At 48.4% G+C, this 27,974-nt stretch overlaps 2 protein-coding genes across 5 annotated transcripts in view; both read right to left on the bottom strand.

The window, feature by feature from the left end:
* Positions 1 to 27,974, bottom strand: part of LOC141103381 (coagulation factor XIII B chain-like) — a gene marked incomplete in the record, with an annotated part of 968,440 nt that overhangs the window by 454,861 nt on the left and 485,605 nt on the right. For all 4 annotated transcript variants that reach the window (XM_073592895.1, XM_073592894.1, XM_073592896.1 and 1 more), the window contains 1 exon segment: positions 24,319 to 24,369. In XM_073592895.1, coding sequence (XP_073448996.1) covers positions 24,319 to 24,369 — 51 coding nt within the window.
* On the bottom strand, positions 6,839 to 9,127 carry LOC141103382 (uncharacterized). The gene is made up of 2 exons (XM_073592897.1): positions 8,140 to 9,127; positions 6,839 to 7,874 (listed from the first exon to the last, which is right to left on the bottom strand). The coding sequence occupies exons 1-2, from the start codon at positions 8,584 to 8,586 to the stop codon at positions 7,362 to 7,364; spliced, it is 960 nt and encodes a 319-aa protein (XP_073448998.1). The 5' UTR covers positions 8,587 to 9,127; the 3' UTR covers positions 6,839 to 7,361.

Raw genomic sequence — 27,974 nt, 5'->3', positions numbered from 1 at the left:
GCCAATAATCCAATCGTCCCATTATGCAGTTTAGTACGTCCCTAAATTTTGGCTAAAATTTATACTGCTACATATCCTTGGTAAAAATAAGTACAAATTGGTGTACATTATTTGGTCTTTGTGAAAGTTAGAGTCCACAAGCTATGGTGCCAATATCTGAAAATTGATCACACCTGAAGTACTGACATCTAATTTCTTGAGACCCTAACATGCCAGAAATGTACAAATACCCCCCAAATGACCCAAATGACCAAAAGACATTCCAAGGTATTTAGAAAGATGCATGGGGAGTTTTTTTGAAGTTGTCATTTTTCCCACAATTCTTTGCAAAATCAAGATTTTTTTTTTTCCACAAAATTGTCATATTAGCGGGTTATTTCTCACACACAGCATATGCATACCACAAATTACACCCCAAAACACATTCTGCTATTACTCCCGAGTATGAGGATACCACATGTGTGAGACTTTTACACAGCGTGGCCACATACAGAGTCCCAACCTGCACGGAGCACCTTCAGGCGTTCTGGAGCACCCAGGCTAATTCTGACATTTCTCTCCTGCATGTAAAAATCATCATTTATTTGCTAGAAAATGACATAGGACCCCAAAGCAGTATATATTTTTTTTTTAGCAAAGACCCTAGAGAATACAATGGTGTTCGTTGAAACTTTATCTCGCACGGTTTTTGCGCAGCAATTTTTTCGAATGCGTTATTTTTGGAAGAAAAGTTTTTTTGTGCTTTAAAAAAAACTAAACTGTAAAGTTAGCCCAGTGTTTTTGCATAATGTGAAATAAGAATTTACGCCGAGTAAATGGATACCTAACATGTCACCCTTCAAAATTGCACACGCTCGTGGAATTTCGCCAAACTTCGCTACTTAAAAATCCCCATAGGCGACGCTATAAAATTTTTTACTGGTTACATGTTTTGAGTTACGAAGAAGGTCTAGGGCCAAAATTATTGCTCTCACTCTAGGGTTCGCAGTGATACCTCACATGTGTGGTTTGAACACCGTTTTCATTTGTGAGTGGGACTTACGTATGCGTTCGCTTCTGCATGCGAGCACACAGGGACAGGGGCGCTTTAAAATATTTTTTTTTTCCCATTTTACTTTATTTTAGTTTGACACTTTTTTCCAAAAAATACATTTTTTGATCACTTTTATTCTTATTACAAGGAATGTAAACAATCCTTGTAATAGGTATATGGCATGACAGGTCCTCTTTACAGTGAGATATGGAGTCAATAAGACCTCACATCTCACCTCTAGGCTGGGAAATTAAAAAAAAAAAAACGATCCTGGCTTTGATCGTAGGGTTGAGGCGGTAGACGCACCGGAGGGTGACGGGAGGGGGGGACATCCTCCCGCCTCCTGTAAGAATGATCAAGCAGTTGAACAGCTGCTATGATCTTTCTTATGGTGTAGGGAATCGCCAGCTAAAAAAGCTGATATCTGAATGATGACTGTAGCTGCAAGCATCATTCAGATATCCCCACACAAAGTCAAGGACGTCATATGACGGCGGGTGGGAAGTGTTTAAATCGTGTTTTTTTTTTTTTTTTTTTTTACACAAAGTTGCCGATATACAATATTTCTAACACATAACATGTACATACCAAAAATGACACCCCAAAATAGATTCTCCTACTCCTCCTGAGTACGGCGATACCACATGTGAGAGACTTCAACAGCCTAGCCACATACAGAGGCAGAGTACGGCCGAGCATGGCTGGGTATGGCCGAGCATGGCATGGCAGGGTATGGCCGGGTATTGCAGAGTATTGCTGAGCATGGATGGCTGGATGTGACTGCAATTGTCACAGAGCAGTGCTGTGGGCGCTACAGATCCAGCCCACAGCACTGCTGCCATCCGATCTCTCCCCCTCTCCCTCCTCTCACTGTACCGATCGGTACACAGAGGGGAGAGGAACCGGTGTCATGACATGACGCCGGTTTGTTTACAAGTGATCGCTCCGTCAGTTGACGGAGCAATCATGTGGCCATTTACCGTGATCCGTGATGCGCTGGGTCCGGTCACGGATGTTCTCAGGTACGTGCCCCAGGGGGCGCGCAAGAGCGGAATTCTGGGAGTAAGTCACTATATGCCCTCCCAGAGTTATGCAACCACCCTGTAGCCGTCATTCAGCTATGAGCCGGTTGGCAAGTGGTTAATAAGGAGTTTGCATGTCAGGGGACTGCAAGGCTACAGAGCAATTATTGAGAGGAGAAATCTGCTCTGGCAGCTTTCTCCGGATTTTACGATCTTCAGATGGGACTCTGTAGTTTGGAGATTCCTCAGAGTCTTGGGTGGGACAGAATCTCCAACCCTGGGTCTAGGTCTTATGGATAGCCAGCAGGTTGTGTGCCTAGGTTCACACAGCCCATATAACGAGGGGCTGGTGAGAGCAGAGAGTGGAGGAAGGTGGAGTGTGAGCAGCTTGCTGCTGCTCTGTGAAGACAGACCTGTGTCTGGAGAGTGGTCTGCCCTGTGGGAGACTGTAGCCCATGTAAGGGGGATTCCTTGCCCAGGGACTGGGAAAGGCTGGCCAGCCTTGAGAGTCGGGAAGCCAGTGAGTCCAGGGGGCTGGAAAGAATGAACTCTGTTGAGAGCAAGCAGAGGAACTGCTGACAGGTGGCTTGGTATGTTTTCATTTGAGTGCCAAATGAAGTTATACCCCTGCGTGGGATTCCTGGATGGACTTTTGTTTTTCTCTTTAATAAACGTGGGCTACCAGGCCCTTAACTATAAGTGCCTGTCTGATGTGGACTCACTGCACCAAACTGCATCTATCCACTTGAGCTAAACACCCCAATATCAGTGGCGTTGCTAGACAGGGGCGGGGGGTGCGGTCCGCACCGGGTGCCACCCACTAGAGGGGTGACACCATCCCAAGGGTAATGAAAGCCCTGGCTCCCTTTGGAGGCATGTCCCTTTGGCCGGGACACACCTTCAGCGCCACGACCGTGCCTGACATGTGTTCTCCTCGTCTGTCTTTCACTCCCATCTCGATCTGCTCTCCACCCGGGCAGCGTGGCTGCACACTGTCCTCTCCTCTTCAGCAGCCACCCGGGTGTTGTGTACCTGAGCCGCCCAAGCTGGTGCGGTAACGGGCAGGGGGTGTCGGCTTGAGGTTCGGGGGGGGTGTCCTCCGCTGCCTGAAGTGAGATGTTGTGAGGGGGGGCTTGCTGATGAGGTTGGTTTATGCTGCTGGTCACAGCTATATCATATGGAGGGGGGTGGTTTGTTCTGGGGGTCTGTACTAATGGAGGGGGGTGGTTTGTTCTGGGGGGGGTCTGTACTAATGGAGGGGGGTGGTTTGTTCTGGGGGGGGTCTGTACTAATGGAGGGGGGTGGTTTGTTCTGGGGGGGGTCTGTACTAATGGAGGGGGGTGGTTTGTTCTGGGGGGGTCTGTACTAATGGAGGGGGGTGGTTTGTTCTGGGGGGGTCTGTACTAATGGAGGGGGGTGGTTTGTTCTGGGGGGGGGCCTGTACTAATGGAGGGGGGTGGTTTGTTCTGGGGGGGGTCTGTACTAATGGAGGGGGGTGGTTTGTTCTGGGGGGGGTCTGTACTAATGGAGGGGGGTGGTTTGTTCTGGGGGGGTCTGTACTAATGGAGGGGGGTGGTTTGTTCTGGGGGGGTCTGTACTAATGGAGGGGGGTGGTTTGTTCTGGGGGGTCTGCACTAATGGAGGGGGGTGGTTTGTTCTGGGGGGAGGTCTGTACTAATGGAGGGGATGTGGTTTGTTATGAAGGGGGGTGGTTTGTTCTGGGGGGTCTATACTGAGGGAGGGGGGTCTATACTGATGGAGGGGGTTTATACTTCGTAGAAGATCTGCATTGACAGGGGGGTCTATACTGGGGGCGACTATATAGTTGGTGGAGTGGGGGGGTGACACCATGTTTTGTCGCACCGGGTGCCACCCACTAGCGGGGTGTCACCATCCCGAGGGTAATGAAAGCCCTGGCTCCCTCTGGAGGTGTGTCCCTTTGGCCGGGACACACCTCCAGCGCCACGACCGTGCCTGACATGTGTTCTCCTCCTCCTCTGTCTCACTCCTGTCTCAATCTGCTCTCCACCTGGGCGGCGCGGCTGCACACTGTCCTCTCCTCTTCAGCAGCTGCCCGGGTGTTCTGTGTACCTGAGCCTCCCAAGCTGGTGAAGTAACGGGCGGGGGGTGTCGGCTTGAGATTGGGAGGGATGTCCTCCGCCGCCTGAAGTGAGATGTTGTGAGGGAGGGGCTTGCTGATGAGGTTGGTTTATGCTGCTGGTCACAGCTATATCATATGGAGGGGGTGGTTTGTTTTGGGGGGGTCTGTACTAATGGAGGGGACTGGTTTGTACTAATGGAGGAGGGGGTGGTTTGTTCTGGGGGGAGGTCTGCACTAATGGAGTAATGGAGGGGATGTGGTTTGTTCTGGGGGGTCTATACTGAGGGAGGGGGGTGGTCTATACTGGGGGGCGACTATAGTTAGTGGAGTGGGGGGTGACACCATGTTTTATCGCACCGAGTGACACCGACCCTAGTGAAGCCACTGCCCAATATCACTATATATATATATATATATATTTTTTTTTTATTATTATTCTGCAGCATTCAGTGTAACGTATATCTACAGTGCATTTGGTAATGTACTGTTTCTACTACTTTTCTGGTGGTGTACACAATACAGTGCAGTGTGGTGTTGCCAAACAAAATATACTTCATGTCCAGAAGGCCACTAAGGAGAGGCAGACACTCACAGGCCACTAAAAGAGGGCAAGCAGGCTCTGTGTCTACAGTCCACAGTGGAGTGGATAACAAAGCCGTCCTCATCCTACTCATCCTCTGTCACCAAGGCTCAGAGTAGTTTGCCTTCCAATGCAGCTGCCAAAGCGGCCTATTCCACCGGCTCCTTGTCCAGTCACTCCTTCCGTAGCCCCACCATCATGAACGGAGGAGTCCCCCGATCTATTCATCTATTCGACCAGTGTCTGGTACATGCTGATGGAGGATGCACGGCGATTAGAAGGCTCCGATGTTGGTTCCCAGGTTGAGAAAGGGAGTAACCTGAGCCTAGAGAGAGGGGGTGCCCAAGAAGGACAAGAAGCTGGCAGCTAGTTCCCCCAGCGGCAGCATACTGCCAAGTTTGCTCCAGTGACGAGGAGGGAGGGGATGATGAGGTCACTGACTCCTTGGGTGCCTGATAGAAGAGAGGAGGAGGCACAACTCCAATGAGGCGGGATGTCCTCTAGGGGGCAGCTTAAGGGCAGCCACCCTACTGCATCACACCGCAGAACTCCGCAGGTGCAGGGCGCTGCTCACTCCCTGCTGATTTTGAAAAGTTCCTTGGTGTGGGCCTTTTTTGACTCGTGTGCAGCAGATCGCACCTTTGCTGTTTGCAACCTATGTCTGGAGAGGATCAAGCGTGGCCAGAACAGCAGCCGCTTGGGCACCACATGCTTGACCAGACATCTGACGACCTCCCATGCAGTCTGTTGGCAACAGCACTTGAAAGACCCACATCAAAGAAAAAGGCGGACTTCTCCTTGCTCCTCATCTAGGATCTCCAACCCCACTATACCTCCAGTCCTCTCAAAAACCTGCACTGAAAGGAAGGAAGGTATAGCAATAGTTGTCTCAAGTACTTGCAGCCAATCTGCTATCAGTACACCTCCATCTGATTTTAGCAGGCAAATTTCCCTATCCCAGTTGCTAAACTGTAAAAAGAAATTCAGTCCCAGCCATCCACATGCTCAGTGTCTGAATGCTAGCTTGGCCAAATTGCTAGCACTACAACTGCTGCATTTTCAGCTGGTAGACTCTGCCCCCCTTTGTGAATTTGTGGAATGTGCTGTACCTCAGTGGCAGGTTCCAAAACACCATTTCTTTTTATTGAAGGCCATTCCGGCTCTCTACCGGCATGTGGAAGGCAATGTTTTAGCCTCGTTGGACAGGGCGGTCAGCAGTAAGGTGCATATTACCGCTGACTCATGGTCTAGCAGGCATGGGCAGGGACTTTACCTTTCCTTCACAGTGCATTGGGTAATTCTGCTGGCAGCTGGGAAGGATGCAGGACAGGGTTCAGTATTGTTGGAGCTTGTTCTGCCACCACGCCTCCAAAATGCTAGTGGTCATTCTGCCACAGCTCTCTCCTCCACCCCCTCCTCCTTCTTCCTCTATGGCCTCTTCAGATTTCTCCTCTGAACCAGCGGTGCTCCCTAAGCGGTCAAGGGCCTACGCAAGCACTAAGCAAGCCTACGCAAAGATGCCATGCGGTGCTTGAGTTGGTCTGCTCAGGGGACAGGAGCCACACTGGGGCAGAGATTCTGTCAGCTCTGCAGGGGCAGGCTAATGCCCCGTACACACGGTCGGATTTTCCGATGGACAATGTCCGATCGGAGCGTGTTGTCGGAAATTCCGACCGTGTGTGGGCGCCATCGGACATTTTCCATCGGATTTTCCGACACACAAAGTTGGACAGCAGGAGATAAAATTTTCCGACAACAAAATCCGATCGCGTCAATTCCGACCGTGTGTGGCCTGTTCCGACGCACAAAGTGCCACGCATGCTCAGAAGAAATTCCGACACGGGACAGCTCGTTCTGGTAAACTTAGCGTTCGTAATGGATAAAGCACTTTTGTCACGCTGCAATGTTCAAAATGGTTTAATACAGCGCACTCTCTTCTTCTTTATAATGTGACAAGAATTAAGTCGTTTTGATGCTCATATTCACACACACTTCTCACAAACTTTTTTCGTTACTATTTATCGGGATTCCCTCAATATATTTTGATTTCTCACATCTGACAACATATTTTTTTTTTTTTTTTTTTTTACTTTAATGTAGAATTTTTTTTTTGTGTTTCTCTTTTTATTTTTTTTTTTTTTTGGTGATTTTGATTTGTACTCCCGAAAATGTTTGTGTGTTTTTTGTGACAAGTTCCCACAACACCATTGATATGTTGTTCTATTTAATCTGTAGGAGATTGTTTGGTGTTGTTGTCCCTTGTTAATTTCACATTGTACTTTAGAAATGTACCTCAATGCTCACCAACAAACTGTCCTTTTTGGATGAAAACACACACAGGAGAGTAGAATTTACCTACAAATATTTTATTAAGGGGTCACAACTATAAACAAAGAGGGAGGCAACGCTGGAGAAACTGCAGAAGTGGGCGAAGCCTTGGACTCCCAGGGCAGACATCAATTATTTAAAATCAAAATTGGTGGCCTGAGGAGTCCATATCTAAGGGAGGGCAGTCTGGTCCAGAAGTCCCAGAGATCCGGAAAGCAGCAGATGACATCTGTGTCCCCAGGCTGTGGTCATACGAGAGACTGCAGCTTTTGTCAGACCAGACTGAACCCAGGGTCATCACTCTTTGGTCTTCTTTCCACGCTTCCTTACAGGCTTTGGCTGTGGTGGTGGAGTTGTGGCAGCAGGAGGAGGAGGAGGATCGTCCCTCTCCATGACATCTGTCTTGTGTGTCAGTTCCCCACTCTCCCCCTTACGAAGGACTTTATAAATCAGGTCCTCAGAAATCTTGCGTTGGCCCTCCTGCATGCCCTGCAATTTGGTGGCAGCCATGCAGGCAAAGGCCTCTTCAGGACTGGGGAAGGCTCTGAGGGATGCCGAAGCCTCCTGGATCAGCCTGTACGCTGAATCCTGCACAGGACTGGGAGTGGCCTTCCTGGCCCTTTTATATGGCAGGCGGAGGGGAGGGACCTGAGACTCAGTCAGGCTGCGACTAGTCCCAGGCTTCTCTTGGCTGCCACTAATCCCCGCCTCCTCCTGGCTGCCACTAATCCCCGCCTCCTCCTGGCTGCCACTAATCCCCGCCTCCTCCTGACTGCCACATTCCACAGCCTCCTCCTGGCTGAGGTCTTCCTGTGTATGAAAAAGGGACATAGTTTTAGTATTGTTTTCATCAATCACACACAATTTTCACCTCCTGACTGCTGCAAATTGAATGTTAACAAATATAACAGACTATCCTTCTGAGCCCAGCATTTTGCATTCTTGTCCCAATTTTGGGTGCCCACTACTGTCTATTGATATGTAAAACACTTTCAAGCAGCAATTAGTGATCAATAATAACATCTAGTAAACATCATTTATTTATTGCCCAGAAATCTGTAGAAGAATGCTATACCTGACTCCAGCTGGGCTCCTCCACTTCTTCCTGGCTGGAAGGCCCAGGTTGGACATCAGAAGCCTCAGCTGGTGTGGAAGGAAGGGTGGAAGGAAGAGTAGAGAGGGATTCCCTGACTTCAGTGTGGTCTGACAGAAATCGCAGTCTCTCGTAGTACCACAGCCTGGGGACATAAACGTCATCTGCTGCAGCTCCGGACCTCTGGGAATCTGTGACCTTCTTGCGCTCCCTAAGATAAGTGCTCCTCAGGCCACCAATTTTAGCTTTTAAATAAGGGATGGTTGCTGTGGGGACCACCGGCTTCACCAACTCCAGCAGTTTCTCCAGCGCTGCCTGCCTCTTCTGTTTGTGGTTATAGTGGGGGTGTCTCACTTGCCACAGACAGGGCAGCTCTCTGTACTTGTCAATAAACAGGGGCAGGAAATTGTGGTCGTTGAACCCATCCATTTTCTCTGCAAGACACAACACAAGACAAACCCTAATGTCAGGCCAAACTCCCCTAATCTTGTTACAATATAGGCTTCAATTTCGAAGCAGTATAGGCCCAAGTTTAGATCCTACCTTCGTTAGCACGATCGGCGTCTCCGATGCTCCTTCCTCCGCTCACAGATCGTACGTAAGACGCGCGCGTTACGATTTATACACACTGCGCATGCGTATAACTCCGCCCGCCCCTGACGTTCTTTCTATTCTATTCCCCGCCCCTTTTCGTTCTGCTCAGTGGAGGAAGAGCACATGGCGGAGAGACAGCAGGATCCTGATAATTACAGCAACGAGGAGGAGGAGGAAAGGCCGGAGCCTGAAACGTCCCAATCCAGAAGGAGATTAAAGGACTCAAATATGTCCTTTGGGGAGATGTTGGAGATGGTGGACATCCTGAAGAGGGCCGACTATGATGGAAAGTATGGGCCTTACCCCAACCACAATGTCCGAAAGGCCAAGATCATGGCGAAAGTGGTCAGGAGTCTGCACCGGAAATTCAGGGTACGACGATCGAAAGATCAGCTCAGGAAGCAGTGGTCTGACCTGAAATTACGAGAACATGAGCAGTACAGAAAGATCCGGAGAGTGCTGCAAAAAAGTAAGTAGTTGTGCTGTGTTCCTATTGTTCTTGTGTTTATTACGTTCGTGCTGCTCCATGTGCTTTTAGGAACTGTTGTCCAGTTTAAAATGGCAACTTTCATGTTCATGGGCACATTATTCGTTCGGATCACACATTTTTTTTTCGGACTATAAAATACCATTGTTTAGCCCATATGCATTTGGCCACCATTTTGAGGCCCTATACTTGTCTTCAAAGAATTGGGTTGTGTAGATGGCTTTGTTACTAGAATGAAATGCAAACTAGATTGTGTGTAAGGACAGGACACTGAGCAGCTGTTTTCACATCTGGACACTGGAGCACTAGTGTGGGACACAGGAACACCATTTTTATTAGGGGGGCCACACAGGTGCTCTAGTGTATACTATAGGGGGGGCTACATCTGTGAAGCTTGTACCAAACAGGTAAAGTATTGCAGCTTGACAAAGGACACTAAAAAAGCTACATCTTGGAACTCTGCTAAAATAGACAATTGTACCCCACTTCCAAGCAATGTTTCATCTTTAGAGTTCTGCCATCAAATATCTGCGTGCTAATTATACCATTTTTGTTTTACATAGGGGAGAAAAGACTCGGAGGACACCCCTCATCCAAGGAGACCAGAGAACCGCCCCCTCTGGAAGAAGGGGAAATCCACCCAACACAAGCTGAGCAGGAGGATGAAGACGTGGTGGAAGTAGTCACCACAACAGGTGAGTGTCTGCAACCACAGGCTCAGATAAGAGATGGATGGCAGCATTTTTTTTAGACCTAATTTATTTTGGGTTTCCTTTCTTTTTAGGTGATCGTGAGGTTGTGGATGAAGATCCTTTCACATCCGAAAGTGCCCAGATCCTGATCGGGGAGATCATGGGGTGTAATTTACAATTGGAAAACATCAAGCAAAACATCAATGATGTTATTCCAAAATATAAAAACATCATTGATGTTTTGGGGCGAGTTTAAAGCCCCTCCAAATCACTTTCTTCTTTTGTCTGCTACAATGTGCTAAATGTTTTTGTGATTTTTCCAAAAAGCCAAATTTGGAGGATGCACAGTGTGTCAACATGTGCTATCTGCCATCACGGGAGATCAATGGACGCGTTTTGGGGGTGCAACCCCTTCCTCAATAATAAAGTAGCTGTGAGGAAGGGCTTGCTCCCCCAAAACACGTCCCTTGATCCCCCGTGATGGCAGGTCGCACATGTTGACATTGTGAAATTTGTGTGCATCTTCCAAATTTGGCTTTTCCTGGGGTGATTTCCCCCCCATCTGAACGCAATATCAAACACAGTTCCTAAATACTCATGTCTGATATTGCCTTCAAGTTCTACCAAATCTAAGATCAAGATTTGTGTCTTTCTTGTGGGTTTTACACAGGCCTGTTTTCGATAAAATGCACATTTTGATTTTGGATAATGACACCACAAAAATTGTTATACAACAAACATGTCGGTTTGTCAGAAAAACCTTTGGTAAATGCACATGTGATTGTGCAGGTATTAAAAAGATTGCTCATCAAGAATGTGTGGATTATTGTCTCAACACTACAACACTTTTGGGGTGATGTAATTGTTGTTTTATGAGAAAATGGGGGTAATTTCCTAAGGGCAAATCCACTTTGCACTACAAGTGCAGTTTCAGTGCAGTTGCAAGTGCACTTGTAGTGAAAAGTGTCTTTGCATTTAGTAAATAACAGCCAACAGTGCTTTGTATAAGGTTACACAATCACGATATTTTCTGCACTCCACACATTTCTGTCAGTCAGCTCAAACAAACACAAGCAGTAAATGTCCACAAAGAAGAGCCTGGGGGGAGATGCCTGTCGAGAACTTGAGGTCCTGCAGGCTTCTCCCTGTGGCCAAATACCACAAGGTAGCGACCAACCTCTGCTCCGGAGTGATTGCTTGCCTCATGCAGGTATCCTGCCTGCTGATATAGGGGGTCAGCGAAGCCAACAAACGGTGAAACATGGGGTCCGTCATCCTGAGAAAGTTCCTGAAATCATCAGGATTATTCTCACGGATCTCACGGAGCAAAGGCATATGACAGAACTGGTCACGCTGAAGCAACCAATTCTTGGTCCATGAACTCCTCCCCACCCTGTTCATGGACTGGACTTGTGTCAAGGTCAGGACCCCAACACCAAGCCCCCGCACAGCACGAACTCTACGAGGAGTACGCATACGAAACATGGCTAGAAAACGGTCGGCTGCTCAGAACGAAGTAAGAGAACGCACTGAAGAACAGCAAGGCCTGTGAAGAGCGACCTGAAAAACAGCAACGAGCAGGCAAGATCGCACAGAAAACTCCGATACGAACTGACTGCACGCACTGAAGAGCAGATACAAACCCACAAGCACAAACTGAACGTCAGAAAACGATCTGAAAGCCACGAGTCTGAAAAAGCGCGAATCGTCTCTCACCAAACTTTTACTAATACGAGATTAGCAAAAGGAGCCCAAAGGGTGCCGCGCTTGGTTCTGAACCGGCCTTTTCTAGTCTCGTCGTACGTGGTGTACGTCACCGCGTTGTTGGCGATCGGAAATTCCGACAACTTTGTGTGACCGTGTGTAGGCAAAACAAGTTTGAGCCAACATCCGTCGGAAAAAATCCTAGGATTTTGTTGTCGGAATGTCCGAACAAAGTCCGACCGTGTGTACGGGGCATAAGAAGTGGTTGACACCATGCCAGCCTTAGCCAGGAATGGTTGTATGCGACAACGGCACCAACCTTCTCCCCGCCCTCCAACAGGGACACTTGACCCATGTCCCATGTTTGGCACACATCCTGAATTTGGTGGCGCAGCGGTTCTTGAGCAGGTACCCAGGCTTACAGGATCTCCTGAGGCAGGCCAGAAAAGTCTGTGGTCATTTCCGCCGGTCCTGCAATGCCAGTGGCTTGGCTGGCTGACATTCAAAGGGAATGCAACCTGCTCACCAAGCGCCTCATTTGTAACATGCCCACCAGGTGGAACTCAATATTGGCAATGCTGCAGCGGCTGCACTCACAGCAGAAGGCCATCAATGAGTACCTCTGTGTATGGGACCAGGACAGGGTCAGGGGAGCTTGTCTTTTTTTCGCCATGCCAGTGGCTACTGATCAAGGATGCATGCACTGTCCTGTCACCATTTGAGGAGATCATGAGGATGGTGAGCAGCGACAATGCATGCATCAGTGATACTGTCCCTCTTGTCTTCCTGTTGGAGCACATGCTTCATGGAATAATGGACAGGGCACTTGAGGCAGAACAGCAGGAGGAAGAGGAGGACGTCCTTACCTCTCAAGGCCCCCTTTATCCAGATAGCATTCCTGTGGGCCTGCCAAACCCACAGGAAGAGGAGGAGAATTGTGTCAGCATGGATGTGGAGGATAACACTTAGCAGCAGTCTTCAAGGGATGGTTTTCAATCCCTAGAAACCCAAGGAGTTGTAAGTGGTTGGGAGGAGGTAGTTTCTGACAACGTCATCCTCATTGACCCAGAGGACCCACAATCAAATGCGTCTGTAAACTTATGCTGCATGGCCTCCCTGATTCTGCAAAGCCTGCACAAGGACCCTAGGATTCGTGGTATCAAGTATAGGGATCATTACTGGCTGGCAACCCTTCTTGATCCACGTTACAGGGGTAAGGTTGCAGAACTCATCCTGCCTTCACAGAGGGAGCAGGGGATGAAACCTCTTCGGGGCCATGAAGAAAGGTTTGTGCAATCAGTTTCCAGACCCTGGGAGGTTAAAATTTCCTGGTGCTGGACAACATGTTGCTGAGGCTTCGTTCAGTCAGAGGAAGAGCGGTGAAGTCGGCCGGCTGACCGATGCCTTTAGACAATTTTTCAGTCCTCAGCGCCAAGGTCTGGTCGGTTCAAGCAACCATCGCCAGCGTCTGCATTACATGGTACAGGAATATCTTGGGGCAAGAGCAGACTTGGAGACCTTTCCAACAGACCATCCACTGGGTTACTGGGTCTTGAGGATGGACCACTGACCAGAACTTGCTCAATATGCAATTGAGCTACTGGCCTTTCCTGCATCCAGCGTTCTTTCTGAACGCACATTTTAGTTCTGCTGGAGGATTTGTAACGGATCATAGAGTGCGCCTGTCCACAGACTCCGTTGATAGGCTCACATTCATAAAAATGAATCAGTCTTGGATCAGCAGCAGCTATCAAGCACCTGATGCTGATGTAACTGATTTTTCTAAGGCTGTGGGATCCCTTGAAGACTGCCTATGCTGAGTGACTATCCTATTCCTCCTCAATCTTGATGATGCTAGCTTCCAACAATATTTTTGGTTTAGGGCACCACTGCCCAAGGCCCAATTTTTCTGCCCCTGTTTAAGAGGGGCATGTAATTACAATTTTTGATCAAATATTTCACAAAAGGGCCCGTTCCTGCACCCAACAAGAGTGTCTGTGAGGGGTTAGTGTTGTGGCGGCACCACCACCTCCTAAGGCCAAATTTTTCTTCCCCTGTTTAACAGGGGCATGTAATTACAATTTTTGAAATGATATTTAGCAGCAGGGCCTGTTCTTGCGCACAAGAGTAACTGAGGGGTTATAGTGTTCTGGCACCACCAACACCTAAGGCCCAATTTTCTGCAGAGTATTTAGGGCAGGCCGTATAGTATATATACTTCTGTTCAGAGTATATAGTGCCCACGCCATTTAAAAAAAAAAAATGGGTGCAGAGTTCCCCTTAATATCCATACCAGACCCAAAGAGCCTGGTAATGGGCTGGGGGGAAGGGGGGTGGACCCATGCCGTTTTTCTCAATGATTTTCATGTATATTGCCGGGACCCGACAATACATTACAGCCGCAAGCAGTGTTAGATTATTTTCCTTTAGAAATGTCATTTTGCTGTGGTATTGTTCTAAACACGGGAAAACTGCGCCACTTTACAGGCATACTATAGACACCCCCCAGGCACGATATTTAAAGGCATATTTAATTTTTATTGTTTCACTTTAAGCATTCTTAAAATCAATGCATATCCCCTGGGGCAGGACCCAGGTCCCCAAACACTTTTTAGGGCAAAGACATGCATATAAGCCTTTAAAATTAGCACTTTTGATTTTTCACGTTCATGTCCCATAGACTTTAATGGTGTTTGCGTGTTTGAACAAACTTTTTTGCATGTTCGGATGTTCTGGTATGAACCGAACCGAGGTGGGGGGGTGTTCGGCTCATCCCTACTGGCAACATTCATATGTCTATTTCCCAAATACATTCGCTGGATTTGACGCTGAGCACGTGTGCTCAACTTCTATGGTTGACCATGGTGAGGCCTGTTCTGAGTGGAACCTGTCCTGTTAAACGCGGAATGTTCTTGGCCACCGTGCTGCAGCTCAGTTTCAGAGTCTTGGCAATCTTGTTATAGCCTAGGCCATCTTTATGTAGAGCAAAAATTATTTTTTTCAGATCCTCGGAGAGTTCTTTTCCACGAGGTGCCATGTTGAACTTACAGTGGCCATTATGAGAGAGTGAAAGCGATATCAAATTATCAACACCTGCTCCCCATTCACACCTGAGACCTTGTAACACTAACGAGTCCTATGACACTGGGGAGGGAAAATGGCTAATTGGGCCTAATTTGTACATTTTCACTTAGGGGTGTACTCACTTTTGTTGCCAGTGGTTTAGACATTAATGGCTGTGTGTTGAGTTATGACGGGACAGCAAATTTACACTGATATACAAACTGTACACTCACTACTTTACATTGTAGCAAAGTGTAATTTCTTCAGTGTTGTCACATGAAAAGATATAAAATATTTACAAAAATGTGAGGGGTGTACTCACTTTTGTGAGATACTGTAAGTCACAAGACTGCTATTAGGGATGAGCCGAACAGCCCCCGGTTCGGTTCGCACCAGAACCTGCGAACGGACCGAAAATTTGCACGAACGTTAGAACCCCATTGACGTCTATGGGACTCGAACGTTCGAAATCAAAAGTGCTCATTTTAAAGGCTAATTTGCATGGTATTGTCCTAAAAAAGGGTTTGGGGACCCGGGTCCTACCCCAGGGGACATGTATCAATGCAAAAAAAACTTTTAAAAACGGCCGTTTTTTCGGGAGCAGTGATTTTAATGATGCTTAAAGCTTATCGTACCTGGGGTGTGTCTATAGTATGCCTGTAAAGTGGCGCGTCTTTCCCGTGTTTAGAACAGTACCTGCACAAAATGTCATTTTTAAAGGAAAAAATCTCATTTAAAACTGCTTGCGGGTTTAATGTAATGTCGGGTCCTGGCAATATGGATGAAAATCAGTGAGACAAACGGCATGGGTACCCCCCAGTCCATTACCAGACCCTTTGGGTCTTGTATGGATATTAAGGGGAACCCCGCACCCAAATCAAAATAACGAAAGGTGTGGGGCCACCAGGCCCTATATACTCTGAACAGCAGTATACAGGCGGTGCAAACAAGACGGACTGTAGGTTTGTTAAGTAGAATCTGTTTGTAATTTTGAACGGGTACATTTTTAACGTGTTTAGCTCCAGCCAAAAAATCTTTTTTAAGCTTTTTGGAAAACATAGGGAAGGGTTATCACCCCTGTGACATTTGTTTTGCTGTCTGTCCTCCTCTTCAGAAGATTTCACCTCACTTTTTGTCCCAATGACAAATGTTTTTTGAAAATTTGGGTTTTTTTGTGGAACAAGATTGGAAAGCATCAGTGGAAAGGAGAAATGTTTACAGGAGAGAATTTCCCTTCCTAGGGGTAGATTTCATCTCTCTTCCTGTTATCTCCTTCCGTTTGCAAGTAGGAGTCATTTGTAAGTTAGATGTTCGAAAAGTAGGGGCCTGCCCTATATACCTAGCATTAATTTGGGCCTTAGGTGTTGTTGTGGCCACAATACTGTAAGCCCTCACAGGTTCCTGCTGTGAAACATTAGATCAAGAATTGTAATTACATGCCCCTGTTGAACAGGGGCAGAAAAATTGGGCCTTTGGTGGTGGTGCTGGTGCCACAACACTGTAAGTTCTCACTCGCTCTTGGTGGGAGCAGAAATGGGCCCTGCTGTGAAATATTAGATCAAGAATTGTAATTACATGCCCCTGTTGAACAGGGGCAGAAAAATTAGGCCTTAGGCACTGGTGCCACAACACTGCAACCCCTCACAGATACTCTAGTTGTAACGCAGAAACGAGCCCTGCTGCAAAGTATTGCATCAAAAATTGTAATTACACGCCCCTGTTAAACAGGGGCTGAAAAATTGTGCCTTAGGCACTGGTGGTGGTGCCCAGAACCAAAAATGTTCTTACAAGCTATCAGCGTGATGATTGAGGAGGAAGAGGATAGTTTCTCAGGGATAGTCACTCAGCATCAGTATAGGCAGTCTTTGAAGGGATCTGAGATTTCAAAAAAAATTATTCGGTTACATCAGCATCAGGTGCTTGGTAGCTGGTGGTGATCCAAGACTGATTCATTTTTATGAAGGTCAGTCGATCGACCGAGTCGGTGGACAGACGCACCCTGTGATCGGTTACAAAGCCTCCAGCAGCACTGAATGTGCGTTCCGAAAGAACGCTGGATGCAGGACAGGCCAGTAGCTCAATTGTATACTGTGCAAGCTCTGGCCAGTGATCAATCCTCAAGACCCAGTAACCCAGAGGATTTTCGGTGGGAAAGGTGTCCAAGTCAGATCTTGCCCCTAGGTATTCCTGCACCATGTAAAACAGACGCTGGCGATGGTTGCTGGAACCGATCATACTTTGGGGCTGCGGACCAAAAAATTGTCTGAACGCATCGGTCAGACGGCCACCTTCTCCACCGCTCCTTCTTTGACTGACCGAAGCCTCAGCAACACGTTGTCCAGAAACAGGAGTTTGTAACCTCCCAGTCTCTGGGAACGCGTTGCACAGACCTTTCTGCAAGGCCTCCCGAAGATGTTTCATCCTCTGCTCCCTCTGCGATGGCAAGATAAGGTCCGCAACCTTACCCTTGTAACGTGGATCAAGGAGGGTTGCCAGCCAGTATTGGTCCTTCTCCTTGATACCACGAATACGAGGATCCTTACGCAGGCTTTGCAGGATCAGGGAGGCCATGCAGCGTAGGTTTGCTGAGGCATTCGGTCCTAAGTCCTCTGGGTCACTAAGGATGACATGGTCCGCAGCCACCTCCTCCCAGCCACGTACAAGTCCATGTGTTTCTTGGGACTGATCCCTTAAAGACTGCTGCTGATGCTGAGTGCCAGGCTCCACCTCCATACTGACACAATCTTCCTCCTCCTCCTCTTCCTGTGTGATCGGCGGGCACGCAGGAACACTGTCTGGATAAAGGGGGCCTTGAGAGCTAAGGAAGTCCTCCTCTTCCTGCCTCTGTTCTGCCTCAAGTGCTCTGTCCATTATTCCACGCAGTGTGTGCTCCAACAGGTGGACAAGGGGGACAGTGTCACTGATGCATGCACTGTCACTGCTCACCATCCTTGTGGCCTCCTCAAATGGTGACAGGACAATGCATGCATCCCTGATCACGGCCCACCGGCGTGGGGGAAAAAAAAAACCAAGGTCCCCTGACCCTGTCCTGGTGCCATAGTCGCACAGGTACTCATTGATGGCCCTCTGCTGCGTGTGCAGCCGCTGCAGCATGGCCAACGTTGAGTTCCACCTGGTGGGCATGTCACAGATTAGGCGGTTCTTGGGCAGGTTAAACTCCTTTTTGGAGGTCCGTCAGCCGATCACTGGCATTATCACCGGCGGAAATGCACACAGACTTTCCTGGCCTGCCTCAGGACATCCTGTATGCCCGGGTACCTGCCCAAGAACCGCTGCACCACCAAGTTAAGGACGTGAGCCAAACAGGGCACATGGGTCATTTGTCCCTGTCGGAGGGCAGAGAGGAGGTTGGTGCCATTGTCGCAAACCACCATAACTGCCTTAAGCTGGCATGGCGTCAACCACCTCTGAACCTGCCCCTGCAGAGCTGACAGAACCTCTGCCCCAGTGTGACTCCTGTCCCCCAAGCACACCAGCTCAAGCACCGCATGGCATCTTTTGGCCTGCGTACTTGCGTAGCCCCTTGAATGGTTACGGAGCACCGCTGGTTCCGAGGACAAAGCACAGGAAGAGGCCATGGAGGAAGAAGAGGAGGGGGTGGAGGAGAGAGGTGTGTCACAATCATTAGCATTTTGGAGGCGTGGTGGTGGAACAACCTCCAACACTACTGCACCTTGTCCTGCATCCTTCCCAGCTGCCAGCAGAGTCACCCAATGCGCCATGAAACTTAGGTAACGTCCCTGTCCATGCCTGCTGGACCATGAGTCAGCGGTAATATGCACCTTACCGCTGACCGCCCTGTCCAGCGAGGCATGGACATTGCCTTCCGCATGCTGGTAGAGAGCCGGAATCGCCTTTTCAGGGGGCAGAGTCTACCAACTGAAAAGGCAGCAGTTGAAGTGCTAGCAATTTTGCCAAGCTAGCATTCAACCGCTGTGCATGTGGATGGCTGGGAGCAAACTTCTTTCGGCAGTGCAGCAGCTGGGGCAGGGAAATTTGCCTGGTACAATCTGATGTTGGTGTACCAAAAGCAGATTGCCCACAAGTACTTGGCTGTGACACACCTAATTCTACACCTTCATTCCTCTCAGTGCAGGTCTCAGAGAGGACTGAAGGTATAGTGGGGTTGGAGATCTCAGCTGATGAGGAGCAAGGAGAGGTCCTCTTTGTTCTTTGGTGTGGGTCTTTTAGATACGCTTGCCAACGAACTGCATGGCAGGTCAACATACTGTATGTCTGGTCAAGCATGTGGTACCCAAGCGGGAGATGTTTTGGCCACGCGAGATACGCTTGAGACATATGTTGCAAATAGCAGCGGTGCGATCTGATGCACTCATCTCAAAAAAGGCCCACACCAAAGAACTTTTTGAATAACGCGCAGAGACTGCAGTGCCCTGCACATGTGGAGCTTTGGGGTGTGATGCAGTCAATGTGCTGCCCTTAGGCTGGCCCCTGGAGGGCATCCTGCCTCGCTGATGTGCCGCCTCCTCCTCCTCTCTGCTATCAGGCACCCACGTTGAGTCAGTGACCTCATCATCCCCTCCCTCCTCATCACAGGAGCAAACCTGGCAGTATGCTGCAGCAGAGGGAGCATGACTGCCAGATTGCTGTCCTTCTTGGGCACCCCCTCTGTCCATGCTCATGTTACTGCCTTCATCAAGCTCAGTATCATCATCGGAGCCTTCCAAATGCTGGGCATCCTCCTGGAGCATGTACCCAACACTGTGGTCAAACAGTTTGAGGGACTCATCAGGAGGACATGGTGGGGCTAGGGAAGGAGTCACTGATGACATTGAGCCGAGGGAAGAGGCCGCTGCTTTGCCAGACAAAGTACCCTGGGCATGGGTGAGAGAGGATGAGGAGGATGAGGATGGCTTGGTCATCCACTCGACCAAGTCTTCCGCATGTTGTGGCTCAACACGGCCAGCTGCCGAAAAAAAGGCCAAGCGTGTCCCACGGCCACGTGCTGATGAGGATGCACCGTCTCCACGACCAGCACTAGACACAGAGCCTGCTTGCCCTCTCTTATTGGCTTGTGACTGTCTGCCTCTCCTTCTTGGCCTTACAGACATACTAATGGCCTGTAGCTGCAATAAGCTGAGAGATAGATAGATAGATAGATAGATAGATAGATAGATAGATAGATAGATAGATAGATAGATAGATAGATAGATAGATAGATAGATAGATACTGCAGCTAGCAAAATCAACTGCCTGCCTGTAGTATGAGAACACCACCAACCTTCTACAGGTAGCTTTAGCTGAACACTGTGCAGAGCTTACAAAAAAATAACTCGTAGTTTTAGCTGAACACTGTGAGCAGGACGCACTGCACTAACTTGTAGCTTTAGATGAACACTGTGCAGAGGTCTCACTACACTAACTTGCAGGTTTATCTGAACACTGAGCAGGACGCACCCCACTAACTTGTAGTTTTAGCTGAACACTGTGAGCAGGATGCACTGCACTAACTGTAAATAGTCTAGCTGCCTGACTGTGGTACTAATAGGATCAAAAGAACACCAGCAATTTTCTTCAGGTAGCTGTATATACTGTAACAAGACAAGCCTGCCTGCCAGTAAGAAGATAACAGGAACGGATCTAGCTGAACACTGAGCAGGACGCACTGCACTAACTGTAAATAGTCTAGCTGCCTGACTGTGGTACTAATAGGATCAAAAGAACACCAGTAATTTTCTTCAGGTAGCTGTATATACTGTAACAAGACAAGCCTGCCAGTAGGAAGATAACAGGAACGGATCTAGCTAAACTGAATACAGTGTATATATGTATGTGTATATGTGTATATATATATATGCGCAACACCTGGGATGCATATATATATACACACACAATACACTGTAAGTGCAGCTAACTGACTGTTCTGCCTAATCTATCTAACTCAAATCAAATGACACTGTCTCTGTCTATCTCTTTCAGCGCCGGAGCACACACTACACAGGGCCGCCGTGCAGGCGGCCTAATATAGTGTGGGGCGTGTACTAAATCCCCTGAGCCATAATTGGCCAAAGCCTCCTCGGCTTTGGCCAATTACGGCTCTCTGTTCAGATGGCGCTGTGATTGGCCAATGCGGGTGCGGGTCATAGTGCATGCTTGGCCAATCATCAGCCAGCAATGCACTGCGATGCTGCAGTGAATTATGGGCCGTGACGCACCACACGAATTTGGCGCGAACGGCCCATATCGTTCGCAATTCGGCGAACAGACGATGTTCGAGTCGAACATGGGTTTGACTCGAACATGAAGCTCATCCCTAACTGCTATATACTGCTGATGAAAAAAGGTATTTAACAGTTTACTAAAAATTGCATTTCCATGTTCTATGTACTGTGAATGCAGAGTCCTGGGTTTAGTAACAACTTAAAGTAAAACAGTTCATAGCACCATTACTTGTGATTATCTTCATAAACCACATCCCACAATGTCCACGGTAGATATAGTATCACAGGTGAATACATGACGGGATCCAAGGATGTGCAAAAACATAGGGCTAACCTACTGGAACTGCAGTGCTCTGGCATCAATTGGGGAAGGGATCCCAACAGTATCTGGGTCTTCCTGAGAAGCTGTGTGCTACTGGGCTCTTCTCACATACCGGTTCTGACAGTGAAGGGCCACTCACCTGGCTGCAGATCACTTGCCCAGCTACCTCTGCCTAAACAGGTGTGGTCTCTATTAGCAGCTGAAGGGAGGGAGCTGAGGATTTTAGTTTTCCCAGGAACCCAGAGAGTTGTGGGAAATGGAGTTAAAGGGGCCTGCATAGTTAGTACAAAAGTTTTACAGCCTTTGGTAAAGGTCATACTTACCAACTGTCACGAATTTCCCGGGACATTCCCGGGATTTAGACCCTTTTCCCGGATTTAGCCATTCCCGGGAAATGTCCCAGGAAATTCTTATTTTACAGATTTTTTTTTTTTTTTCACCGCCGTCGCCGCTAGAGGTCTGTGGCCGATGGAGACAATGTCTCCACCGGCCGCCATTTTCCCGAAGACCAAATTACTGTTTAGCAATGGCCGGGTGGCTGCCAATAGAACTTGAGCTGTGGCACCGCCCACCTCCTGCCCCGCTGCCACCTGTCTGTGACCTGATGTGGGAAGGGGGGGGGGTGGGCGGCGCCGCAGCTCAATTGCTATTGGCAGCCACCCGGCTATTTTGTCCCATTCTATTTAGTAATGGCAGCGGAGAGAGTTCCCACTGCTGGGAATGCCTGATGTAAGGAAAGGGGGGGCTCCATTGGGGGATGCCTGGTGTAAGGACAGGACTCCGCTGGCAACGTCTGATGTAAGGGGGGGACTCCGCTGGCAACGTCTGATGTAAGGGGGGGACTCCGCTGGCAACGTCTGATGTAAGGGGGGGACTCCGCTGGCAACGTCTGATGTAAGGGGGGGACTCCGCTGGCAACGTCTGATGTAAGGGGGGGACTCCGCTGGCAACGTCTGATGTAAGGGGGGGACTCCGCTGGCAACGTCTGATGTAAGGGGGGGACTCCGCTGGCAACGTCTGATGTAAGGGGGGGACTCCGCTGGCAACGTCTGATGTAAGGGGGGGACTCCGCTGGCAACGTCTGATGTAAGGGGGGGACTCCGCTGGCAACGTCTGATGTAAGGGGGGGACTCCGCTGGCAACGTCTGATGTAAGGGGGGGACTCCGCTGGCAACGTCTGATGTAAGGGGGGGACTCCGCTGGCAACGTCTGATGTAAGGGGGGGACTCCGCTGGCAACGTCTGATGTAAGGGGGGGACTCCGCTGGCAACGTCTGATGTAAGGGGGGGACTCCGCTGGCAACGTCTGATGTAAGGGGGGGACTCCGCTGGCAACGTCTGATGTAAGGGGGGGACTCCGCTGGCAACGTCTGATGTAAGGGGGGGACTCCGCTGGCAACGTCTGATGTAAGGGGGGGACTCCGCTGGCAACGTCTGATGTAAGGGGGGGACTCCGCTGGCAACGTCTGATGTAAGGGGGGGACTCCGCTGGCAACGTCTGATGTAAGGGGGGGACTCCGCTGGCAACGTCTGATGTAAGGGGGGGACTCCGCTGGCAACGTCTGATGTAAGGGGGGGACTCCGCTGGCAACGTCTGATGTAAGGGGGGGACTCCGCTGGCAACGTCTGATGTAAGGGGGGGACTCCGCTGGCAACGTCTGATGTAAGGGGGGGACTCCGCTGGCAACGTCTGATGTAAGGGGGGGACTCCGCTGGCAACGTCTGATGTAAGGGGGGGACTCCGCTGGCAACGTCTGATGTAAGGGGGGGACTCCGCTGGCAACGTCTGATGTAAGGGGGGGACTCCGCTGGCAACGTCTGATGTAAGGGGGGGACTCCGCTGGCAACGTCTGATGTAAGGGGGGGACTCCGCTGGCAACGTCTGATGTAAGGGGGGGACTCCGCTGGCAACGTCTGATGTAAGGGGGGGACTCCGCTGGCAACGTCTGATGTAAGGGGGGGACTCCGCTGGCAACGTCTGATGTAAGGGGGGGACTCCGCTGGCAACGTCTGATGTAAGGGGGGGACTCCGCTGGCAACGTCTGATGTAAGGGGGGGACTCCGCTGGCAACTTCTGATGTAAGGGGGGGACTCCGCTGGCAACGTCTGATGTAAGGGGGGGACTCCGCTGGCAACGTCTGATGTAAGGGGGGACTCCGCTGGCAACGTCTGATGTAAGGGGGGACTCCGCTGGCAACGTCTGATGTAAGGGGGGACTCCGCTGGCAACGTCTGATGTAAGGGGGGACTCCGCTGGCAAAGTCTGATGTAAGGGGGGACTCCGCTGGCAACGTCTGATGTAAGGGGGGACTCCGCTGGCAACGCCTGATGTAAGGGAGGAGTCCGCTGGGGACACCTGATGACATCTGGTGGCAGGCGACATGGCAGGTGACACGCTCAAGGCTTCCACTGATTCTGCATTATGGGGAGTTAAAAATTTTAATTTTATATTACAATGTAATAATAGAAATAATGCACTTCAATCATCCTGACACCATAACAATCATGGTCCTGGGATGATTGAAGCGCCAACACCAGGCGTTTAGAGTATCTTTATCTGCTGATTTGTTAAACTTTCTGGAATACACATATTTCTACTGTTGTGTAGGATCTGGGCCTGCTGTTACTCCATCCCTCTTAATCTCTTTCTTTCTCTCCCTCTTTCTTTCTTCCTCCATCCCTCATTCATCTCATACCACACCCCTTCCGAGCCACGCCATTTAAGACACGTCCACTATTCCGCGCAAACCACGCCCATTGTGCACCGCCTTTTTCTGATATGGTATGCCCCGCCTACAAAACAATGTCATGCCCCCTAATTATAGCAAGGTTCCGCCTACATGCAAAAAAGTGTCCTGAATTTTTTTTTGCAATGTTTGCAACTATGAAGGGTGTGGGAGGCACTTCTAGAAACATGGTTTTCAGTGATATTAAATATAATGTTCATGTCAGGAACTGGTCATATTCAGGTGGATAGTGTAATGTGTATTCAGTAAAAAAAATCCCACATACAATAACTTAGTACAGTACATTCATTGTCAGTTAAACTGGGCACATATTAAGACATTTATGTGCTGTTTAGATAACTAAAAATATACCTTTTGGACTGGTCAAATCAAGGGAAGGTGAAAACTTTTCATTTTTTTCATCTGAAAAATAAAATAAAATTCATCAGCTGAAATCTACATCTACTGTAAAAGGAAGGATACAAAAAGGATTACCAACAAGGGGAAAACAATATTTAGCATTGCGCATGCAATTAAAATACATGGATTATCACATGTTATATATCACTTATGTCATATAATCATGATTCTTTATTGAAGAGTTTTTTTGTAATTATTTAATCTTATTTTGTATGTAAAGTTAGACCCCTTTCACATGGCTGTTTACATGCAGCCACCAGATGCCAGCTGCAAGAATCAGAAAATTCTTGCAGCTGGAATGATCGGTGCATGCAAATGACAGCAGCCACTCAGCCTATTTAACCACTTCAATCCCAGGCACTTTCGCCCCTTCCTGCCCAGGACAATTTTTAACTTTCAGCGCTGTCGCACTTTGAATGACAATTGCGCAGTCATACAATACTGTAGCCAAACTGGTATTTGATCACCTCTGCGTTTTTTAATTTTTGCGCTATAAACGAAAAAAGACAATTTTTGAAAAAAAAAAACTGACACTAATTGACGGCACTAATAGGTGGCACTGGATAGGCAGCACTGATGAGCTACTGACAGGCATTACCAAGTGGCACTTTGATGGGGCACTGACAGGCATTACTGATGGGGCACTGATTGGCACTTTTTTTGGCACTGTTGTGAGCACTGATCGGCAGTTTTATGGGCACTGACAGGTGTTTATAGAGGGGGATAGGCTGGCAGGTGATGGGCACCTTTTTATGGGTGCTGTGCTGATAATCAATGTGCGGATTATCAGCATAGACCCCCGATCGGCGGCTCTCCCTGTCAGCGTGAACTAAGGAAAGCCATTTACTGGCGCTTCCTAATTCATGTGATAAGCTGTGATTGGTCACAGCTGATCACGTGGTAAGAAGTCTCTGTCAGAAGCTCCATACCACGATCAGAGTTGTGGTGCGTCGGACTGACACACAGCACCTCCGATCGATGCGGGCGCATGCCAGCTCTGTTATCCTGATCACATCATATGACATCCGCTCAGGATAACACAACCACTTTGCCACTGTCATTTTGCTATACAGTGGGCGGCAAGTGGTTGAACTCATAACAGGCTGACAGTGACTTCCACTGTTTGCATGTAGATGCAGACAGTACAGTTACCTGCGGTTAGAGAAAGATGTCTGAACCTGGATGCAGTCAGCAGAAGCCAGGCTCAGACATCTGTCCGTAATCGTGGTTAACTGCTCTGTGTGCAGCTACCTGCAAACAGCGGCGTTTTGCATGTAAAATGAGTTACATCAGCTTCTTGGGGCAGCATCCAGGAGCCCTCGGGCTGAGTTCACACATGTCCGATGCGAATTGTATGTCCATTTTCTCTGTGAATAAAAAAGCATTTGTTCAGTGATTCAGGTGTGTTTTTTGATGAGGTTCTGATACGAATTTGTCACAGCAGTGATTTCAGTGCTAGCCAATACATAGTAGATAAAGGGTGTCACAACTCCTGTAGTAGGCGAGCAATCCGTGCTGAAATCCTGAACTGATTTCTGAACACAACTTAACAAATGTGCGATTCAGAAGAGTTCCTATAGAACTCAGTGAGATTGGAATTCACACCTGAACCACACCACAGTGCCCCCATGGGAAGCGCCTACCCAAAAAATACACTTTTTTAAATTAAAAAATAAGACTACAGTAAAGTTAGCCCAATTTTTTTCTATATTGTGAAAGATAAAGTTACGCCAAGTAAATTGATACCCAATATGTCATGCTTCAAAATTGCGCCCGCTCGTAGAATGGCGACAAACTTTGGCACTTAAAAATCTCCATCGTCGAAGTTTAAAAGTTTCTACAGGTTACAAGTTTTGAGTTACAGAGGAGGTCTTGTGCTAGAATTATTGCTCTCACTCCATCGATCGCAACAATACCTCATGTGTGGTATGAACACTGTTTTCATATGCGGGTGCGACTTACGTATGCGTTCGCTTCTGTGCGCAAAATTGGCGGCACGGGGCGCACGTGGCTTCATCTGGAGGATCACCTCCAGATGAAGCCACGTGGGAAGTGGAGAAACTAGTAGAGGTGGAGCCTGGCGGTGGACTGTTCTCAATTGTATTTTCCATGCTTTTAATCTTTTTTTTTTTTTTTTTTTTTTTTTTTTTAAATTTTTATTGAAAGATGTAACATACAGGGAATGACATCAAAAGAACGTATCATTGTATTTTGTGTTTTTTTTACAAAATGAACAAAGGAGACGTCGGCCTGATACAAAATAGAAATGTAGAACAGCTGATAAAGATAATTAGCCTGGGGAATGGGGTGAAAGGTACCTTCTATGTGGAAGAGAGGAAGTAAAACTGGATGGATCTAGGTAGGGGGGGAGAAGGGATCCCTGAGATTGCCAGCAGAATGTTACTGGGTGTACCCCATATAGGGTGTGGGGGGGGGGTGAGTGGGGGAAAGCTAGAAAGAAACAGCGTATCTACCTCGGGGGGGGGGCAAAGAAGAAAGAAGCACCAAGTTCATGTTTTGGATGAAACAATGCAGCCTGTGGGTAGAATATACAGGTAAGAATAATAACTATGATTTTTATGGTAATAACATTTATGTCCTTTGTAGCAGTTGTGATCACCACCTTCCTATGTGGGGGAAGATGGAGTTTTGAAGAGCGTGAAGATGTCTTGCATTATGTTGCAGTAGTTGGTAAGAGTTGGAGTCCTTATGTTGTAGATCCTTGGTTTGGAGGAGTCATTCCAACTAAGGTGGGGGGGGGGGATCCTGGTAGAGGAAGGAGAAAGTCTCAAGATGGACTATATCCGTGGGGGAGAGTGTTGAGGTCATGAAAGCTCCCCATTTGTGGTGGAAGCGTGTCTTGGTTCTTTCATTCGTAAAGTCCATGTTAATCCTGTCTTTGTAGAGCAACTGTAGGAGATCCCTTTTGATTTGAGAGGTGTTGGGACATGCGTTGGAGATCCAGTTTTTTAGTATGGCTCTTCTAGCGAATAGGAGGCATATCAGGATCCAATCCTTGCGTGAGGAGGTAGTGTTCGGTGACCAGGGTAACAATTGGGGGTCCCAGTGTCCGAAGATGAGGAGTAAGGGGTCTTTAGGTAATTTTAGCAGGGTCACCTCAAATATGTACCGTAAGACCTGGTCCCAGAAGGTGGATATGAAAGTGCATGACCAGAAACGATGGGTCAAAGAAGGCTTGGGGTGTAGACATAAGGGGCATGTGGAGTAGGTTTGCGCTTGTTTGTTCGAGGGGAAAGGTATGTGAGCTCGATGAACGATCTTAAGTTGGGTTTCCCTCCAAGATTCGTTGGGCACCAGTTTGTGGACAGTGTTGAGGCCTTGAAGTAATTTGTTGACCAAGTCGGCATCAGGGAAGTCTTTTGCCCAGTTAGCTGCTGATGAGGTCTCCAGTGAGGGAATGACTTTTAGGAGGAGAGGCTGGTATATGTCTGAGATTTTGTAGGAGCCCTTTAAAAGAAGAGAGTCCGATAGGGACGTTTTAAATCTTTTGTGATCGTCTCTGCAAGCGTTTTTGAGAAAGCTGATGCATTGACCATATTGGAAGATGTGTGACTGGGGAAGTTGGAATGTCTCCGCTAATGACTTGA

This window comes from Aquarana catesbeiana, linkage group LG07 (genome assembly GCF_042186555.1).
Source record: "Aquarana catesbeiana isolate 2022-GZ linkage group LG07, ASM4218655v1, whole genome shotgun sequence".
NCBI lineage: Eukaryota > Metazoa > Chordata > Amphibia > Anura > Ranidae > Aquarana > Aquarana catesbeiana.
The sequence above is the reverse complement of the archived record's forward strand: the minus strand, read 5'-3'. Positions and strand labels throughout refer to the sequence as shown.

Coding starts and splice junctions, on each gene's coding strand:
- LOC141103382 (XM_073592897.1), bottom strand. CDS start 8,586: ATGGATGGGTTCAACGACCACAATTTCCTGCCCCTGTTTATTGACAAG. Junction 7,875..8,139: donor AGGAGCCCAGCTGGAGTCAG/GTATAGCATTCT, acceptor TTTCATACACAG/GAAGACCTCAGCCAGGAGGA.